General features: G+C 58.1%; 1 protein-coding gene across 2 annotated transcripts; it reads right to left on the bottom strand.

The window, feature by feature from the left end:
• Positions 1-493: 493 nt before the first annotated feature.
• Positions 494-7377, bottom strand: LOC311513021 (uncharacterized protein). 2 transcript variants are annotated; one of them, XM_084614556.1, is made up of 10 exons: positions 7200-7377; positions 5597-5668; positions 5114-5233; positions 4733-4930; positions 4026-4220; positions 3391-3516; positions 2469-2537; positions 1722-1844; positions 1229-1318; positions 494-784 (listed from the first exon to the last, which is right to left on the bottom strand). In XM_084614556.1, exons 1-9 carry the CDS (start codon positions 7245-7247, stop codon positions 1235-1237), a joined length of 1035 nt encoding a protein of 344 aa, XP_084470682.1. In that variant the 5' UTR covers positions 7248-7377; the 3' UTR covers positions 494-784; positions 1229-1234. The 2 variants fall into 2 exon arrangements, with proteins under 2 accessions (XP_084470682.1, XP_084470683.1); XM_084614557.1 differs by having other exon boundaries at positions 1233-1318.
• Positions 7378-21076: the final 13699 nt, after the last annotated feature.

Below are 21076 nucleotides of genomic sequence, written 5' to 3'. Positions count from 1 at the left end.
ACGGCACCTCCTTGAGGCACTGTGGCGTTGGGAGCTGCCCAGACACAGGCCCGAGCCCCAGGTGCAAAGACGAGACAGACGCGCGGGGCGGGAGGGACACAAAGGCAGGAGCATTCTGCCCATTTTACAGAGGCCCGGAGAGATGTAGTGACTTGCCCATGGCCACCCAGGGAGTTTGTGGCAGAGCCAGGACTCGAACCCAGGACTCATAGGGACCATCTGATCGTCTAGCCTGCTCCTTTTGTGTGTCACAGGCTCAAGAACTTGTACCCAGTGACCCCCCCATGGCCTCTCCCCCGAAAAGCCACCCAGCCTTGGAGGGGGGCGAACTCCTATGGGCGTAGGGCACAGCCCAGCACCTTAGCCCATCTCGGTCACAGTGAGCGTGTTTCAAACGCGGGAGCCCACTGACATCCCCCCCTCCGGGTCCAGCTGATGGGAAAACCCCTCTCCCTCCACCCGTCCAGAGCAATAACCTCCCTGGAGCCCAGGGTCTGACAAACACCTTTTATTGGAAACCACCGACGGGCACCAGCCCTCCCGTCTACACACGCCTGCCGCTGGGGAGCGATGCCTCCACACCCAGGACGCCAGCCAGGCTCGGAGCCAGCGCGGGACCAAGGCTGCCTCCGTCCTCTCCCTCCCCGGGGTGCACGGTGAGCTGGTACCCAGCACTGCAGAGTCCCAGTCCTCTAAGCATGAGCACCGGCACCAGCATGGAAACCTCTGGCCGACGGTGCCGCTGTCTCCAGCCTGCCGGGGCGGAGCAAGGAGCCAGACCCAGCTGCAAGGAGGAACGGGGAGGGATGAGGGGGAGGAGACGAGGTGACGCTCCTACCTCCTGCTGGGGGGCTCCCCCAAAGCTTCCCCGCTGACGGGAGGAGCCTGTGAAGGCAGCAGAGGGATGGATTGCCCTAGAGATCCCTGGGGTGCAGGGGCTGCCGTGCGTGGGGCAGAGCGGGCCACAAGGACTCATCCGCTCCCAGGGGAGGTTTATCCACATCACGGCGCAGCTTGGCACAACTGGCCACGTCCGCAGGCACCTGGTGGAATAGCCGGCTGGGGGGGAGGGATAAAGACTGAGGGGCACTGGCAGATCTGGGGGCAAGGAAGAGCCCTGTGCCACATGGACCTGCTCACTTCCTGCCCCACAGCCAGGAGCCAGTGCCCGGTAAACACCCCCAGCATCTCAGCTCCCCCCCCAATGTCCGCACAGTGCAAACCCAACCTGCCCCTAACTGCGCGGGGACGACTTCTTCCACCGTGGTCCCTGCTTTGCAGGGGGGACTGCCGCCTCCGCCCGGCCTTGTCTGAGTCCCTGCAAGGCATAAAAGGGTTAATGTGTAGCACTCAAAGGCTGCCAGTTCGAATCCAGCCCTAGGCACGTGCCAGCTCAGCACCTGGACGCACCCCCGTTCCTCTGCCCACCAGCCCCACACCCACCCCCACCCCAAAAAACCCCCTACAGTGAGGGGAGCCCCTAAGGGCATCCAGCCCGTGTCCCAGCAAGCCGCTCCCCCATTTAGCTCCGTCCCAGGAGGCTAAACGCAGAGCTGCAAGCAGCACGGCTCACGCCCAGCACCGCCAGCCACCCTCTGCAGCGAGGGGGGGGTGGTACCGCAAGTGGCCGGTGCAGCCTGGCCCCCACCCGGCAGCACCGGGGAGACGGGCAAGACAGCCCCACTGTCTAGGGGGCAGATCCCCACCCGGCCAGGCCTTACCATGTAGAAGCCAGTGTGGTACCCACTCATGTACCAGGCCAGGAGCATGCAGGCCAGGGCGCCCCCCTCATCGTCCTCCGCGCACAGCGGGTCCAGAAGCAGCGGTGGAGGGGGAGGGACGACCTGGAAAAGCAGCAGCAGAGTTCCTGGTCAGGGACCTTCCCTAGCAATAAAGATGCTTACAGAGATCCCCCCTCCCCGGGGGGGGGGGGGGGAACAACTCACCCGGGATGCACAGGGACCCAGGAGCTTTACATGACACACACACCCCCCAGTCCTTCCTACAGTGATACACAAATCAACAGCCCGCTGGCGCCACCTAGTGGCTTCTTTATGCTCCAGCCTGTGGGGGCTCCCTGCCCCCCTTGCCTCCCAGAGAGGGCAGGGAGAGCCTGGGCAAAGCTGGGGGTGCCCCAGCGCTGGGCTCCTATGCCAGGCTCAGGGGGGTGGGCTCTGGCTCCATAGCTCATGGGGCTGGCAACCCCAAGATCGGACGCTGCAGGATGGCAGCTCGCCCTGGAAGTCTGGCCAGAGCATGAGCTACCAGAGATGGCAGTGGGCTATCAATACTGCCCTTTAACAGCCACCAGGCTTTGGGTTCTGCACTGGTTTGCCCCCTCCTCCGGCCCCGGGGGGAGGGCTGGGGCAGGAGATCAACAGCCAGGGCCCTTTCCCGCAGGGCGGGAGTCGCAGAGGCTCTGGGTTTGCCGTAGAAACAGGTCTCTGACGAGGAGCGTGTACACTCACCGGGGGGCAGGCGGATCTGCGGGGCCGGGGGCCGAAGGGCAGCAAGGGACCAGGCCACCAGGAGCCGCTCTGAAAGGGAGGCAGAGAGAGCGCCCAGCGGGCATGAGCCCAGAGAGAGGATGGGGATCTGACCCCAGTGAGCCAGGGATGGAGACAGCCCCATGGTGTGATCCCAGCATCTCCCGCCAGCTGTTCCAAAACCCCAGCAGGGCATGGGTCACTAGCCCCCAGACCTTAATGGGCTGCCCCTGTCCTTCCCCTCCCCTCCCCCCACTCCCCTGGGTCTGGGCTAAGTGGGGAGGGGGCCCTGTTACAGGGCCATGACATTTAAAGGGGAACCAGGGCACTCGAAAGGGCTAATCCCACTAGTCCCCGCTTGAAGGGCCATGGGCCCAGGCCCTCCATCGCGCTGCTCCTCTGTGAGGGCAACAGTGACACAGCGCCCCCTACTGCACGGGTACAGGAATGACTCCCAGGGACAGTGACCCCCCCCCGCCCACCTACCACCAGCACAGCACCCCCCAGCTCCACCCTGACTGCCAGGGGAGAGCGCCCCCTAGTGCCATGTTGGGCACTGGAGTCAGCACCCACTCCAAAGGGACCATGCCCCCTTCCTGCAGGCCAGTGCCCCCTAGCACCACCCTGGGGTAGTGGGGTCAGCGCTGACCCCCGGGGGAGAGCTCCCCCCTCTGAGACACCTCGTTCCCATGCAGCAGCCAGGGCTTTCCCCACAGACTCCCCCACAGTCTCCCATTCAAGGCCTGAGCAGACCAAACCCTGCTTAGCTTCAGGGCTGTGAAGCGCAGCTTGCGTTCTTCTCCCTGCGACGCGGGGGGGACACGACGGGACGACACGTGGAGTGGGGGCTGCGGTTGAAGCTCCCCCAGGTCACTGTCCCGCTGGGGCAAGCCCAGGCACTCACCTTGGGCGGCGGGGGGAAGTAATGCGCCCACTCCCCTTTCGTGCTCGGCCTCCTCCAGCTGTGGGGCGGCTCGCGGGGGAAGCTGGGGCTGCATCCCCTGGGCACTCCAGGGGCGTCCGCTTCAGCCTTGCCAAGGAGACACAAGGATCAGAGCAGAGCGTGCCTCTGGCGTGCCCCGCACCAGGCCTTGCACTTCCACCAGCACGCAGCAGGGACCTGCAACCCCCCTCGCCTGCCCCAGGGGACCCCACAGAGAAGGGGGGAGGCACAGAGCTGGCAGGGGATCAGACAAGGGAGAGAAGAGGGGACACTAACTGCCGGGGAGAGCGCCCCCTACTGAGCCCCCCCACACCCGCAGCACACCGCCCCCTAGCATTGAGCTTTGGGGGTAATCAGGGGGGACAAAGGGAAGTGAAGAGAAAAACGGGGTGGGGGAGGGCGGATCAATGGGCAGAGTTAAGGGGAAGGGAAGTTAATGAGGGATTCGGGGCTTCTGCAATGATTACAGCCAAGATCTCCCCTCCCCCAAATCAGTCCCTCACTAACAGAGCCCCCGTTGCCCCCCCAGCCACTCAGTCTTGGGGTGGGGGCTCCTTTAATGGCCCTCACTCCCCGTCCCATGGGGGGCCACTCACCCTCCAGCTGCCCAGGTCCCCATCCACGGCCCCGCACGGGGACAGCAGCTCCTCCAGCACTTGCTGTTCCTTGTTCCCGTAGCCGACAAACTCCACCAGGCACGTCCCCGCCGTGGCGTCCACCGACCGCACAGTGGCCGGGTAGAGCAGCCCGTCCTCCGACCAGATGGCGCTGCAGGCATCGCCCGCCTTCCACTGGGGAGCGGCACCAACCGTGGCTCACACAAGAGCCCATCACACAGAGAGCCTGGCTGCTAGGGACCCCACGAGGCCCCAGAGTCTGTGTCTGCCTCGGGATCCCGACCAAACCCCAGCTCGGGACAGCACCTTCCACCTCCCCCTGCAGCATCAGAGGGAGGCAGAGCTCTGCTGTGTGTCGGATATCGGACCCAGGTGTCCTGAATCCCAGACCCGGGCTCTGGTCATGAGGCCCCGTTCCCCTTCCCACACTGGGAACAGAACCCAGGCATCCTGACGCTCTCCCCTGCTCTAACCATTCAACCACACTCCCCCCACCCGAGAACAATCCTGGCTCCCAGTCCTGTGCACTAACCACCACACCACCTCCCATTGAGATGGGTGAATCTGAGAGCAGACAGTTCCCCCGTAGGGCGGGCCCAGTGCCCAGGTTAAGGGGAGTGAGCCAGGCCCCTCTGGCTAACCCTGCCAGCACCCCCCCCGCGCAGCCCCACCCCACAGCATCTCACCATTCTCCGGGGCTCCAGCGAGTCGTCTGGGCTCTCGTCGGGGGGGAAGAGGTCCCGCAGCCTCTGCTCCTCCCGATTGCCGTAGAGCTCGTACTCCACCACGCAGGCGTCCCCCTCCTCGCTCAGGGAGATGATGTGAGCCGGGTAGAGAAGCCCGTCTCCGGACCAGACGGCGCAGCACGTGTCACCCACCTTCCACTGCGGAGACAGAGGAACAGGGCCTCAGGGCTGCAGCGGCGTCACTGGACGGGCCGTAGCCCACGCTACCCAGCATGAACCATCATTGTGCAACGCACGTGCTAGTGCGGCATTTGCACTATTCCACGCGCCGCCCTGACTCCAGCGTTGGATCCTGCAGATCTCTTCTTGCTCTGTACTCACCTGGGAGCCTTCCTCCTCTTCCTCCTCCTCCTCCACATCTCCTTCACTCTCGGCCCCGCTGGAGGCTGAAGACTCAGAGCTCTTGGATGCCTGGTCCTTGTCGCCAGCTCCCAGGGTGTCCTGCAATGTTGGAGATACTGAGGCAGCTGAGAGAAGGAGGGGAATTTGGGAGGAGCAGCTGCTGTCCCCCCGCCCCGCTGAGACAGGCTGGAAGGACCAACCTTTCCCTACAGGGCTGGGGGAGCATCAGACATGGAGAGGGAGGGGACATCCCAGAGCAGGAGGGCGAAGGCAGCTCTCAGACCTGTGCAAGCAGCCAGGTCACTGCCCCATAGGCAGCACAGACTGCAGCCTCTGCCCCAATCCCCAGGGGGCTGGGGTCAGCAAGACCTGGAGCAGGTAGTTCATGGGGCACATCCAACAGGCAGAGACACAGGGGGAAGCATCCCCAGAAGTTCAGCACAGCCCCCCCGCGTGCCTCACCTTACAGGAGCGGACGGCTCGGTCGTAGGAGCGGATCAGAGCGCAGTCATCGGACGCTGTGCAGTCGGCATTCTGCAAACAGCACGCACCCCGTCACGGAGGGTCGTCTACACACACGACATGGGGCTGCATCCTTCAGCTGAGCCCAGCCACCAGAATCAGCTACCCCGAGAGCATGACACACGCTGGCAGGCAGAGGGGCAACTGCGAGCCCCGATCCTGTACCGGGAGCTGGTCACGCCGACCCACGCAGAATAGGGCCCTTAGCACTAGCAAGTAGGGACGTTCTCTTTGTTCCCTGGCATGCTGCTCGGGCGTAACCGTCCGGCCAATTCGCATGATTGGTTTGAAAGCTCCCAAGCTCTTGAGATCCTGGGATCACAGGAGCATCTTGGCTTCTATTTAAAAATCCAAACAGTTTCTAGCCCACTGAGTTACAGAAGAAAGCTTGAAAACATGACCCTAGAAATCTCAAGCCTCAGAAACCCCCAAAAAAAGAGGACCCCAAATCTTATTCTTTTTAAGGCAATCACACGCTTTCTGACCCATGATTGTGCATGCTTGGGGTTGGCGATGCTGAGATAAGAAAGTAAAGGCATGCCAGTGGAAGTTCACCCAGACCAGCCGGCACCTCCCCGAGTTCTTACCCTGAAAAGCTACAGTCCTGATTAGCCTGGACATATTAAACCATCCCCCCCTGGAGAAACTCTGATCCACAGCCGGAAGTGGATTAATGACCCCTCACGCTTTCCCATGCGGTACAAGGCAGGGCTGTGTTTCCCCTTTTACAGATGGGAAAAGTCCAAAGTCACACAGCGTGAAACCGGTAGAGCTAGGAACAAAAACCCAGTCCGCTGCTCTTCCCACTAGGCCATGCTGTTTCCCAATCAAGGTAAATACGAGTGCTGCCCGAACTCAGCAGGGGCTACTCACAGGCTTAAAGTTAAGCACCTGCTTAGTTCTGTGCAGGATCAGGGCCTCCTGTAAACAACTCACAAAGCAAGCAGAGCAGCAGTCGCCCCCCACCCCTACCCCATAATACGGGGCCGGGGCTCATTCACCCCTCTAAAACCCAAGACAGGGAAAACCCCGCAAGTAAGAAGGTTTGGCGCTGTTGAAACCTGTGTAACAAACCCATCAGCGTCTCTGCTGTAGTATGAAAACCCCCAAAAAGTATCCGGGCGTGCCTACGTGGTACCCAATCCTGGGGGTGGGAACTAAACCCTACCATGACACTCATAAAAGCCACCAGGCTTCCGCAGCCGCTGGTTTCCCAGGGGCTGCTACCACCCCGCAGCTGGGGCTGGATTGCAGGGTATTCTAGCCCCCCCCCCGGCTAACACCCCCAGGGGGCAGCCCCCGCGCTCTCGTGTCCCCCCTTTGAACTTAGTGTAAAGCAGGGAAATGAACGACTCCAGCTTTGGCTTTAAGTGCAGCTTCTTCACCTTGGTTTGCAAGTGGGGGGGGGGAGCCACACTGAGTCCTATCTGTGAGTCCCCCCCAAAAAAAGGCCTGGGGAGGAAGCCCCCCCCCGGGATTTTAGAGGCCCAGTGGGGTCCAGAGCCTGATGCATTCGGGTTGCAACCTGCCCCCCACGGCTTACCTGGTGCCCCTCCTTCTGGTACACGATCTCCCCCGCACACTCGGCCATTGCACGCGGAGCCCGCAGCCCCTAAGGCGCCATCGCAGGGCAGGCGCCGCCCGCTCCCCGCACACAGCTTCTTGCACCGAGCCCAGGCACGCACGCGGGGCCCGTCTCCAGGCTCCCTGGGAAATGTAGTTTTCTTCGCCCTCACCCCCTGGCTGCGTTCTGCAGCGCAGCCGGGGGGGAGGCTTGGACTACAGCCCCCAGAGGGCATTGCTCTCCCGCCACAGAGTGGCGGGGGCTGGCAGGCGGCGCGCCGGTCTGCTCTGCACAGCGCCCTCTGCGGGTAGGAGGTACACGGCGCCGCCTACGGATGGCCAATCTTCACAGGCTGGGCCGCGGGGAGAGGGTCCCCCGGTGTGACGAGCTGTGTCGGGGCTCAGCTCAGGCTGGGTTAGGCGGATTAGGACGTGATCTCAGGCTCCACACAGGGAGGCTGACAAACAGAGTTCCCCCTGGGATGCAGGCTCCCTTGTGGTTCGGAGACTAGACAGAACCCAAGAGACTGGAGCCCAGGTCTGCTCCAGATTTCCTGGGCAAGTCACTGCCTCTCTTTGTGCCTCAGTTCCCCCTCTGTGAAGCGGGGATCATGACCCTGTCCTGTCTAGGTAGATAGCAACCTCTTTGGGGCAGAGATTCTCACTCACTCCGTGTCTGTGCAGCACCCCACACGATGGGGCACCGGTGAGCTCTCTAGACCCTCCTGGAAACGGAAATAAAAATACTAAACAAATTCTAGCTGCCGTGAAACAGGACAACTATTTAATACCATGCAGCTGTGACCACTGCAGCCCCTCTGCAAGGAGAAGGAAAAGCTCTGGCAAACAACGGTTAAAGCTGCCAAAACTCTGCAACACCCAAGGCTACACGGACAATTTCTCCAGGAAGCTAAGGCACCTCTGTGTGGCCTTCAGTCCACTGCTCCCTGGGATGGTTTGTGCCTTTCTCCTTGTCTGAGCAGCACCGCCTGCTATTGGCGGGCCACGGACGGGGCTCCCAGACAGACGGCTGTAGCACTGACCCTCTTGGTGGCCTGTCCTTCCGAGCGACCACCGAGCTCTGAATTCACCAGGAGTGAAAGGTCCGCAGCCCTGATGAAAATCAGGCCCCAGGTACCTCAGCGCTTCCCACCGTGCGAGTGGCTAAAGCAGGGGGGGGCGCCTTTAAAAAAAAAAATCAATCGAGTAATTCCATTCTGGAGAAGGGTTGGTAGAGCAGCTATTATAACAGCATGCTCAAAATAACAAAAGAAACTAAGCCCAAGAAAGTGTCTGTCGGTCTGTCTGTCTGTCTGTCTGTCTTCACTCCTGGCAAATTCTGAAACGACCGTCAGCCCCCAGATTGATTTTGTTAATGAATTTTACAGCCAGTTTTGGCTGGAACAAAAGTAAGTGTTCACCCCAGCAAAAGAGCAGCTCCTGTTCCTCTGCAGAGTGTTCCCGGCGGGGGGACAAACTGATCCATGCAGCAGGTTTTGCAGCTTGGGTGAAGGCTAATGCTGCTGGCACTCCAGGTGGGAAAAGATATTTGGTTTAGCACCGAATGGAAAATACGTCTCACCCTCATCCGAACTAGCATCCAAAGCACCATATCGTTCAAGGCCTTCGATCGCACAAGGTTCATTTGCAAGTGCTCTAGGTGCGACTGTCCCTTGTATAACAGGGGTCGCTTTTGTGGAAGCACATGCCTAGCTCTCAGCAATTGGGGAGTCTGGGAGCATGGTTTTAAAGAAAGGACTAACATGGTCACTGCTAGCACGAGGGACGTTATGCTCCAAAAGACATTCTGTAAATCAAATTTCAGCATTGGTGATGCGATCACTCGTTTTTGACCCAGCAGATGGGAGCAAAGTTGCCCATGATTTTGATTGTCACAGCCTTGGCACCGGTCGCATGTTTCTCCACAGCAATATGTCTTGAAGTATCTTTGTATTCGCCATGACTAGCAGACAAATCAGATCTGCAACGCTCACGAAAAGCAGACGTTCGCCCTCACCTAGATTTTTGTAGAAAAGGGTGCCGGGACTGCCAAGTGTCTTTAAACAGACATAGACTTTCACTTTTGTCTTGGGCCAACCCTCAGTGTCTTCATCAGTTATGGCTGTTGCTGAGTCTTTTGGGGGGTAATTTTATTTTTATTTATTTGTTTGATAATCCTGCAATTTCTGGCCTATGCTCAAGTTTCAGTTTTAATCGTGCGAGACTCTGCTACCGATACGATAACCCAATCCTGGCTCTGACTCATTTTAACACTCACGCGGTGTGGCCAGCTGAGGCTCTCTGAACTCCTTCTCACATTACAACTCAACTCCTCCTGGGCATGGCATTCCTGGCGGAAGTGGGGGGTCTAATGACACAGGGAGGGTGAGAGTCATAAAAAGAAACATGAGCGTAACCACCCAGTAGAAACACGTGGAGTTGTGACTTTGCGCAAGCGAAATACTGCTTTGCGGCTACGATTGCACACTCAGTTTTAATTGTATTTTCGTTCAGTCATAGTAACTGATGCTACTGTAACATAGCAAGCTTAATGCAGGAAATGTTCTGCTTCAACCAAGAGAGAGGGTTGTGGGGGTCAAAGTGGGACAATCCCTCAAAACCCAGGACTGGTGGGAGGAACGGTGTCTCAAGTAAGGCTCCCTGAAATCAGCAAACAAAAATGTCTCTGTACTTGTACACTAAAGACCGGCCTAAAATGTGACCCACTAAACTCATTGCACTTGTGACCCAGAGAGGATCTGAACCCAGAGCTCTAGAGAGTAATTACCCCATCACATTACCGACGCCTTGCCTGTCTCACACTGATGGATGATGAGATGATGGGGACATTTGGGGATCACTAGCTAGATTGGGGCCTCTTTCTCAATTTCCTTACACCTTATGTAGTCACTTACATTAGTGCAAACTGGCTCACTGCCAGCGTGTCACCTCCGTTTTGCAATCGTGTAAATACTCGCCCACGGTGCAGGTCATCGGAGAACCAGGCCCAATAGCTCTGATTTGTTTGGTCTCCTGTCTCCACAGGAGCCCATATTTTAGATGAGCTTTCCAGACACACACAGAAACTGCAAAATTTGAAACAACTGCTCCTCATTAAACTCCGCTCCATGTGCTAGTCAACAACTAATTTCCTTTAACGAGCCGGGGACAAGTTTTTCACTCTTCCCTGCCAAAAAATAATAAGTCATAAATATTTATTTCAAGTGTAATTGATTAGAGTCATGATTTTATCCTTGCCTGCCAGGTTCTGAGCAATGAGAATAACTGCGGATACAGCCAGGAGACAGCTTATGGAGCACATGGTGCTGTCCCAGTCTTTCACCCTGAAAAGAACAAGACACAAGGACTGAAAAGTGACGGTTTTTCAAATGCGGGAAGTTTCTAAGTCCATATTTGGCCACCTGAATAAATGGTCAGATCTGCCGAGGCCCTTTAGAAGCGACCTCAGTGGAAATCCTGGTGAGCAGCCGACTTATCTCAATCCCTAAATCTAGTCTCAAAGGCGCCTAAGGGAATTTGCTACTCAGCCCCCAGGGGGATCTGGGCACCCAACTCCTTTCGGAAAACCCCAGCCTTAAGTGCCTATTCATTTTAGGCACCTTTTGAAGTGATGGTTTCTGAAATCCCAACCCATCAGCTGAGCTGCCCCCACGGCCTTTGCATGAGACACCTTGATTCCAGTCTCACCCCCCTCCCCAGATCAGCAATACTGCCCAGTGCCTCGGTGTCTCTAGTTTTCAACCGACTGGCAGGAGCTAGATTGTCCCCATGTTCCAAGGACTCACTGAAGTTCCTGGAGTGCCGCCCAAGGTCCTCAGCATGATCTTCCCCAGGCAGCTACAGGTTGCTCCCAGTGGTCTCACAGCTGGCTGTGCCCGTCTGGCTTTGAAATGGAATCCGCAGACGGCCACACTGATTTGCTCTCCAGTCGTTCAGTCCTTTGGGCCAGATGCTAATCTCAGTTAGGCTGGACTCCCTCCAGGGGGGTCAGTGGGGTGACTCTGGCTTTGCACCATTGTAACTGAGATCAACCTCCGGCCCTTTACCAAGCTGCCATGCGAGCCGTGAATGATATTTTCAGTTCCTCTCTGAACAATGACTGTTCGGCTCAGGAGGGCCTGGAAGAGGTGTGGAACCAGCCCTACTTTCCTGGAGACAAGAGGACGCTTTCTGCCAGACACACTCGGAAACTGGAACTGAGGCAGCCTCATGCTGCAGGCAGATCGTTCTTTGTGCCAATTTAGCAAAGCTGAAGGCAATGAAAAGAGGGTGGCTCTGGCTCTAGGCTGGGACCCAGGGTAGCTGGGTTCCCTTCCTGGTTCTGCCTGCATGACTTTGGCCAAATCCCTTTGTCTCCACTTCCTTTCTTGGAACTGGGGATAATAATCCGTCCTTTCCCCCCACGCTTTGTCCGTCTTGGCTAGTTAGATCACAAACTCCTCAGGGCAGAAACTGTCTCTTACCATGGATCTGTGTAGGGCCAGGCACACCGGGGCCCTGATCCCAATCAGGGCCTCTCCACCCGGCTCCAAGACAAACAATAATGACTGAAACTTTGACACGTACTGAAAATGCCATCTGGGGCACTGGCCCGTTCCACAATCCACACCCAGGGGAGGGAGACGTCAGTTCTGCTGGATTTCAGGCCCACCTGAAAAGCTTAGGGTGAGAAGCTTGGAAATGTGGATCCCAATCAGCTCTCGCAAAATACAAGAGACCAGCTGCTGCTTTTAAAAATCCTGGGCAGGGTCCACAGCGGGAGGAATTCGCCAGCGCTCTGGGGGTGTCAATGTTGCTATGCTGGTGGTTTGCACTGATTGGTCCATTTCCCCAGCTGCCCTTGCAACCAGATGGAAATGATTTGCATCCACATCACAGAAGAGAATCATAGACATGCAGGGCTGGAAGGGACCTCAAGGCATCATCAAATCCAGCCCCCTGCACTGAGGCAGGACCGGAAACCCAGACCATCCTTGAGGGTGTTTGTCCAACCTGGTCTTAAAATCCTCCAATGATGGGGATTCCACAACCTCTCTAACGCTTAACTAGCCTTCTAGCTAGAAAGATTTTCCTAATACCTAACCTAAATCTCCCTTGCTGCAAAATAAACGAATGACTTCTTGTCCTGCTCTCGGCGGACATAGAGAACGGTTGATCCCCACCCTCTTTATCACAGCCCTCAGCATAATTGGGATGCCCTTTCCCATTTGCATGGAACAAACTGCCTGTGGGATATTGTGATGATTAAAGTATTACTGGGTTAAAACAAGAGCTCCATCAATGGCTATTAGCCCCGGGGGTCAGGGATGATCCCATGCTGGGGGTGACCCTCAACCTCTGAGTGCCCGAAATCAGGAGGGGAATTCAGGGGTGGATCTCTCCAAAATTGCCCTGTTCTGTACACTCCCCAGGAAGCTCTGGTACTGGCCGCTCTAGGGAACAGGAAACCGGGCTAGATGGACCATGGGTCTGACCTAGTACGGCAGCTCTTATGTTCTTATGAGTCAGAAATTCCCTTTCCCTTGGAAACCAAAGTCAAAAATGAAGCAAATAAGTCTGAGAACCTGGAAAACCCCTCAACTCTAGTCTTTTTTAAGGTGCCGGTGTTTTTCCATTCATGAGTTCTTCTGGGCCCAAGATTTATCTTCTAGTCCGGCCTTGGGACAGCTTTATGAATGGCAGCGTGTACCGTGCAGCATCCTGAGCACCCGGAGATGGGGACAAAGCATGGAGAATGCTCATGTGGAGGAGCCGGGGGCTGAGAGAGAGGAGCCGGGGGCTGAGAGGGAGAGACGTGGTTACAAGAAGAGACGTTAAGGTGGAGCTGCAGTCAGAAAAGTGGCTGTAAAACTGGTCCCTTCTTACCCAGCGGGGACCTTTGTGATGTGTAAATGAAATAAATATAACGGTCAAAACGATGTGCCTTCCTGCCACATACACACCACACTCCCTTGTACACTCGCGGTGTGCACTGTCCCCTGGCACACTCACTCTGTGCACCACCACACCGCACACACTCACCCTGTGCAGCCTGGCCCGGCACAGCCCCTCGCACATGCATGCTATGCACCACTGCACAGCACACCCTCCTGACACATCCACACGCTGCAGAAACACATCTACAATCCTCCCACCCTCAGTCCTCCGATTCTCGCACCTTCTCACATGCACCCTCCATGCCCTCACACAGCACACCCGTGCACACTCGCACCCCCCCATCCTCCACCGCAAGCTCTCCCCTTGCACACCGTCACCACACACATACATGTAACCGGAGAGAGAACCAGCCCTGCCGCCTCCCCCAGGCACCTATAAATACCCACGGCTCATAACCTGTGCTTTGCCAGCAGGTGCTTCCCGCACAATGGAGCACGTCTGTGCCTCGTGTCCGTGCTGGACGCACACACCCAGCCCGGCAGCCTTGTCATCACAGCCTCCCCCCTTCCCCGCAGCTGCTCACACTCCTGCCACGCTGCTCCTTGGATGCGCTGGGGAGTGAGCAGCTGCCTGTCGCTGCCCGTGGAGCCCATGTGCTCGTTTGTCCCTTCTGGCACATGGCAGCAAGCATGGCTGGCCACGTGACCCCAGCAGCCCCCCTGCCCCCTCCCCCAGGTCGGAGGCCTAGCTCAGAGCAAAGGACTCAGGTGGGGGGGACATGCTCTCTGTCTCCATAGCAAGAGGTAGCGGGGTCCATGCAGCTGCTCCCAATCCCATCTCCAACCAACCAGCCCCGGGAGCCCTCTGGCCTGGAATCCCATCTCCAAAGCTCTCCTCCCTGTAATGCCCCTAATTCCGCAGCTCCATATGCTGATGGGCGGGAGGAGGTTCCTTCCTGACCCTGCCCGCCCCCATATCACACCCTGACTGGTGAGCACCGAGAGCCCACAGCTGCAAACATTCTGGCCCCCAGCCAAGGTCCCCTCTTCTCCAGGGCTGTTTGCCTGGCTCAACCCCTGCAGCAGCGAGTTCCACAGGTGAAAGCGACAGCATGGGGCTGAAAGTCACGATCCACCTGGTGTCAAGATGGGGGCAGCCTGCTGGGAGCGGCTTGTTTCATTCCTGCACCTCACTTGGCTGGGGTGCCGAGCAGACTGGTGGCCTTTCGCTCCAGGTTGTGGGGTGGCAGACACAAGTTCCTTCCGGGGCTAGCATCTGTTTCTGCCGAACTCCTCTTCCTCTTACACCAGCTAAATGGGCCGGGCCTGATCTCCCAGCCCAAGGTTACTGTCAGCAAGGCTGAGCTGGTGCCCGCGGGGTCTGGCTGATAGGAGCCGCGCTGAGCTGGCGAATAGGATCCGTGCGGGGCCTGGCTGGCCCGTGACTCCTCCTCATCAGGATGGCCACTACAGCAGCTCATCTCAGTGCCAAGCCGGGCAGCCAGGGTCAGACACCCAGGTGAAGGTGTTTCTCTGATGCCAGGATCTGCAGACATGTAACACGTGGACATCCAGGAATACAAGAGGCATGTACACATGCAAGAGCAGACGCAACACACACAGCTGCACCCTGACCCACAAACACCACATACGCCCATGCACACCCACAACACACACAGCTGCACCCTGACCCACAAACAACACATACGCCCATGCACACCCACAACACACACAGCCTGCACAGACAACACCCAGAGCGCACACAACACATACACCTGCCTCCACCCATGTGCACCCCGCACACAGCTGCCCACCCAATGTGTACACAGCCCCGAGTACACAGAACACACACACGCGTGCCTACTCGGCAACTGCCCACACCAACACACCTGCATGCACGCTCCCCCACCCACCCACGTGCATGCATGTAAACACTGCCTGCCCCCCACCTCCCTGACCAATCGCCAGATCAGCCCCTCAGTCCCTGGCCCTGGCAGCCCACATGGGCGCCACCTGGCAGCCCAGAGACACTGTTTCCGGCAGGCACCTCAAATCCAGGGATTAAGAACAAGAATGAAGCAGCCACAGCAGAGCCGGTTGCCTAGAAAATCTGGGCGGGATCAAGAGGAGAGCGGGGGTCTTCCCCCACATGCCCCACACATCACCTGGTCCCAACACATGCCGCAGCTGGGACTGACATATGCCCAGCACGATGCAGTCACTCCAGCTGCCACTCAGCCAGACACGCATGCTGCTAATCAGCCCCTGCAGCTGGAACAAAGCCAAGTGAATGGCCCCGGGGCTGGATCCACCGCTGGGGTCAGCCAGCCTCACTCCGATCCCCGAGATGTTCCCAGCTGCTGGCTCTGAAGTCCCCTCTGTTAATACCCCAGGGCCACTGGCTCGAAGGTGTTTGCTGCTCTGGGCAAGCCAGGAAACAGCCGCACCTCTCCCTGGTGCACCCCAGCTTCCCACGCAGGGAACTGACAGGTTCCAGGGCACCTCTTCCCTCGCCAAGCCCCCCCTGCAGCTACAGCAGAGCCAGCCCTGGGCTGCCCCCCTGGCTGAGCTGGGCAAAGGCTGCCCTGGGGTCCAGCCCACCCTCACTTGCCAGCCAGGCAATGGAGCCAGAGCTGCCTGGCTGGCGAAGCTCGGGGGCTTTTGCATGTGTGCGTCTCTTGCAGGCGAGGGCCAGGTGACTGGGGGTCGCTAGTTTCACGTACTGCAGCGATCAGAGATAGCGAGAAATGTGGGGGCCAGAGAGAGGGTGGGGTGTATACGGAGAGTAGATGGGGGGGGTGGACAGGGATAAAGGGAGGGGTGACATGCTCCAGCCTCTGTCCTGACTTGCAGAGGACATGGCTGGAGCTGGGGGTGTCTCAGCAATTACCCCCCTTCCACAGCATTGCCATGGCAGTAGCTGCCTCCAGCCCCATCTGGCTGCCCAGACCAAGTGGCAGCCTCCCACGGAACACAGGTGAATGGAAACTCTGTCGCCCTGGCAACCAGGTAGGAGCCCCAGATGCCACCTGAACGCCGCATGCAGGGAGCAGGCCCTGCAGAGCAGGCCCCACGCAGGGCTGGTGGGAGCCAGGCCAAGGCCTGGGAGGAGCGAAGGGTTTGGGGGATCAGAGTCTGTCGCAGCACCCCAAGCCTGTGGAAGCAGCTGCCCGGAGCTGCCTCCTCGCAGGAGCTGGGCTCTGGCTCCAGACAGCACCTCCCAGGGAGGGCTGAGGGCCTACTGCCGCGGCCAAAGTCCCCCGCTCACGTGGTCCCCACCTGGCTGTTGATGGCAGCTGCATGCGCTGACGTCCCAGTGCCCACGGACCCAGCAGGCCCACTGCAGCATGCCTGCACCCACCACTACCCTGCCCCCCGCCATCCCTCTGCACCCAACACCGGGTCCCAGCCCAACGCCCTAGCCACAAGGCCAGGCTGCACCCCTGGCATCCTGGGGAACCTTTGGCTGACGTCAGACACACGCACTTCCTGCAGCCCCAGAAACACGCCAGCTGCAAACTGCGTCCCCAGCCCCGTCTCTGCAGCTCCCGGGCCGAGTTTGCTGCAGGATAAATCCCAATCAGTGTACAGAAAACCACTGTGCTGGCCAAGCCAGAGCACGGCTGGCCTGTGGCAGGGAGCAGGGACCTGGCGGGGTGCCCTGCTCCTACCCTGGGCCGACACAGAACGTTCTCTGACTGCAGCCGGAGGGAACAGAGAACAACAGGATGGGGAGGCTGGGCCTTAAAAACAAGCCGAGCGGAGAGGGAAATCGGATCCGCCTGGGGCATGCAAGTAGAGGCAGTTTCGGTGGGTCTCTGCCTGCCTGCAGCTCGTATTAACCAGATAATACAAACACCCGGACACGGCTCGAGCCCAGCCCTTCGATGGTTCCACCACCAGATCCCAGCGTGCTTTGCAGAGCCAGTTTCATCCACCCCATTGCACAGAGGGGGAAGCCCTCGGATACTCCGGCAGGCAGTGCGGTACCCAGACCTACACAGAAGAGAACTGCACCGAGAGCAAAGATGAGGCCAACACGGGAGGCTTTTTGAGTCCCGCAGTTCTGAGGGTCACACCTCAAGACACCTGGAAGAGGAGCACCTCTGAAAATCAGGCCCCTTTCAGCTGTCTCAAGTTGCACCCCCACAATCAGCACCCTCTTTCTGTCACCCTATCTTGCCGTGACCGTCTGTGAGCTGTCACCAAACTAGGTCAGCGGGTGGCAGCAACCGACCACAGTTCCATCCCGGTGAAATGCCCTACCCGGGCACCCAGCCCCCCCACTGCAGAGGATGGCGCTGTCGGGGTGGGGGTCGGGACCGACACACGGAGATGCGTGGCAAACTAACAATACATGGAAACAACAGGAGGTTTAAACTGGAACACGGCCTAGAGCCTTCGCCGTTTAATAGACCTGGGGCTTGAAGACTCAGGGATGCACAGATCCCAAGGTGAGGAGGGACCGGCATGATCAGCTAATCTGACCTCCTGCACATCGCAGGGCACAGAACCTCCCCAGCCCACACCTGGAACCGCCCTCAAATAACTCCCGTTGGAACCAGAGCAGATCTTTTAGGAAAACAGACTGTGTGGATTTTAAAATGGCCAGCGATGGAAAACCCACCATGATGCTTTGCGAATTGCCCCGATGGCTACGCTCCCAGTACAAGATGCATGTCTTATGTCCAGGCCAGCTCTATCCGGCTACACCTGACAGCCATGCGACCTCGCAATACCATTGTCTGCGAGAGGGGAAAGCCCATTAGCAAAGGTTTGTTCCCCGGGTCGGTACTCGCAGACTGTGATCAAGTCACCCCTTAGCCACAGGAAGGAGGCTTGTCGTGCTCAGGGCAGGGGGAGCGTTCCGAAAGCTCCCATCGGCAGGAGCCACCTGATCACCTGAGAGTCTCAGCTTGGACCTTTGTAGCCCAGAGAAAAACTTAAACACGTGGCCTCTGGAGGCTCCCAGACCAGGAGCCAAACGAAAAGGATCTTGTGATTTTTAAGTTAACCTCGTGATTTGTGGGGGGTGACTCCGATTTTGGAAAGCTTGGGGATGGCGGTACTCTGTGTCTGCCCAGTGCCTAGCGCAACAGCGGCCCGGCTCAGGAAAGCAGAGGAAGAATGCTAACGAGAAGCATGGCTCATCAGCAGGGGCAGCCATCCCCGAGCTAGGATTTAGAGTGACCTCCCCCTATGCCCACTACAGCCCGGCATACCAGTGGGGCTGTCTGCAGGGCCGGGGATGGCCAGCGTGAGCCCCTTGGGACCTGCTGTTAGCTCCTATCCTTGCAACCTCCTTATTCACATAACCCAAAACGCTACAGCCTTCAGCTAGGGCCACTCCCTACCGCTTAGGATCTCACAGCCTCAGTTTCCCCGAGGGCAGCAGTACTTACCCCACTGGGGGAGGGGTTGATTAGTCAATGTCTCTAAGGCACTTTCAGAATAAAAGCACCATGTAAGGGCTACATGTGATTAACTTATTGTTATAATTGCTGCAGTAGGGTTACTACGGAGTCTGGCTCCATCACCGTATTTAGCTACCTTATCTATCCATCCCATATACTTCCCTCTGTCTATCCATCCAGCCCTATACACACCCCCATCTATCTATCCATCCATCCATAACCCCATACGCACCCCTCTATCTATTCCTTTTCACACCCCTCTATCTGTCCATCCATCCATAACCCCATACGCACCCATCTATCCCCATATACTCCCCTCCGTCTATGTATCCATCCATCCACCTCCATATACACACATCTACGTATCTATCCCCATTCACACCCTTTGTCTATCCATTGATCTCCATACACACCCAGCTATCTATCCGTCCACCCAGAATCCCATATGCACCCATTGATCCCCATATACACCCCTCTGTGTATGTATCCATCCATCTCCATATACACCCCTCTACGTATCTATCCCTATGCACACCCTTTGTCTATCCACTGATCTCCATACACACGCCTCTATCTATCCCCCCACACCCATCCACACACCCTCTTATCCCTCCAGCATAGGTCTAGAGTTCCCATCCCAGCTGTCTCTCAGGCCCAGAGCCTCCAAGGTATTTAGGGGCCTCCCCAGCCTGGGGGCTCTGACTCCCACTGAGATCAAGGGAGGGGGTTTGCACTTCAGGTCACACGCCGAGCCGCCAGCCTGCTGTGCACGCCGGGCCCGCTAGGCGGCGGCCTTGCCCGCCGCGAGCGGCCTCCGCCGGCTGGTGTGGCAGCTGGCCTGCCCGGCGCTGCTGGGCGCCTCCCGGCAGCTACCGGCCGGGTTTGCGACGACAACACACGACCGCAGGGTGCAAAGCCGCCACGCCCGAGCGCCCCGGGCAGGAAGGGTCAGAGGGGGGAGAAACTCGGCCCCCTGCAGCCTGAACCCCAGGTCCTGAGCACCGCCCCCTGCAATGCAGAAATGTCATTCATTGCACCCCCCTCGGCGCTGAGCTGGGGGCGCCCCCCTGCCCTGTGCCTGCGTCTCCAGAGAGACCAGCCGGGCAGCAAGCTGCCCGTTGCACTTTCTGTTTTTTTGCAAATCCACCTGGGGCTAATCTCCCCCGAAACGTGAGCCTCGAGCAAGCCTATTGCAACACGCCCTGCTTTGCACCGGGGACCTTTTACCTCTGCAAAAGTTCAGGCTCCAAGCTCGACCTCCCACGTGCTTTGCAGAGCGGGGCGTTATGCGAACCTTGCAGCTCCCCCCCCCGCCCCTCATTCAAATACAAACTGAAGGCCAGCCCAGCAGCGCTCCCTGCAAGTCCCCTGGCAGCTCCGCTGCTCGGGAAAGTACACGGTGTCTTGTTTGCGTTCCCAGGTTTGTGAGGGACCCGGAGATTTGGAGGTTGGTTAATTCTCGGCCTGAAATCAATCTTGCCACCCAGGCAGCTCCCATCGTGAGCGCGAGCCTGAAGCGAGTATTGTCTGCAGCCAGCAGCGTGTGTACCCCAGTAAAGACTGTACGCCTCCCCACCCCACCCCCACACACACCCCCGGGGTCTAAGGAGCGTTGCAAAAGAAGAAAAGAGAGGACCCCTAGAAGGTCCAAGCCAAGGAAACATGATGCACGCTACAGGGGTTGTTGTGAAACAAGTCACCAAGTTTTTGCAAGCTGCAGAAACCATGACTGGCTCTAAAACCTCATGATTAACTCACCCTTTCCCCTCCGCCGCCTACACAGCATTATAGACTTGGTGCTCTTCGTTTTCTGCCAGCGAGGTGGAATGGGTATCGCCCTGATCAAATGGGGGTGCGGGGAGGCAACGTACCCCTGCATAGCAGGGAATTCACCAGACAAGTTTGCTTTTTGCAGCTCCAGAGCTCAGTCCTGGGAATATAGACACCTCCTCCCCTCCCACCCCCCCGCATCTCGGAATTTGCTCCGGAGTGGAAGAGAATACTTGTTTTCCCTTTGCATAATGTCCCTGCTTTTCCTTTGCCAAATGCATCCTCGCCTGGACGTGGCTTTTTGGTCCCTGAACAGACTCAGCCCGGGTCAGGGTGGCCGGGGGCTTCCTGGGAAAACGGCGCGGGGGGGGGGGGGGAATTTCCAGGGGCATGCATTTCCATGTAAATTCTTGGGATAGTTATCTCCTCTGAACATAGCACGGCTTCCAGCCCTGCCCCCACGGCTGCAAGCCCAGGGCTCTGTGGAAATCCCACGCCTCTGCCCAGCACAGGAACAAAACCTGCTGAGAAATGTCTATCGAAACTCTCGCTCGTGTTTTGTGTGTGTGTTTTTTTTTAAGCAAATCCCTCCCTTGGAAAACTTCCCCCGCCCCACGTGGGGCTACTCGCTATTTTCCCCCAGCGGGAGAACCAATCAGCTGGCACCGGATTTTTTCCCTTTGTGGCCGAGGAACCAATAGGAAAGGAGACGCCCCGCCCCTTCTGCAAGGCTATAAAAGGCGCCCGCAGCGACCAGTGTCCCTGAGACTGTTTGG

Source organism: Lepidochelys olivacea (genome assembly GCF_965140295.1).
Source record: "Lepidochelys olivacea isolate rLepOli2 genome assembly, chromosome: 25".
Classification (NCBI taxonomy): Eukaryota; Metazoa; Chordata; order Testudines; family Cheloniidae; genus Lepidochelys; species Lepidochelys olivacea.
This window is presented reverse-complemented; position numbering and strand designations above follow the sequence as displayed.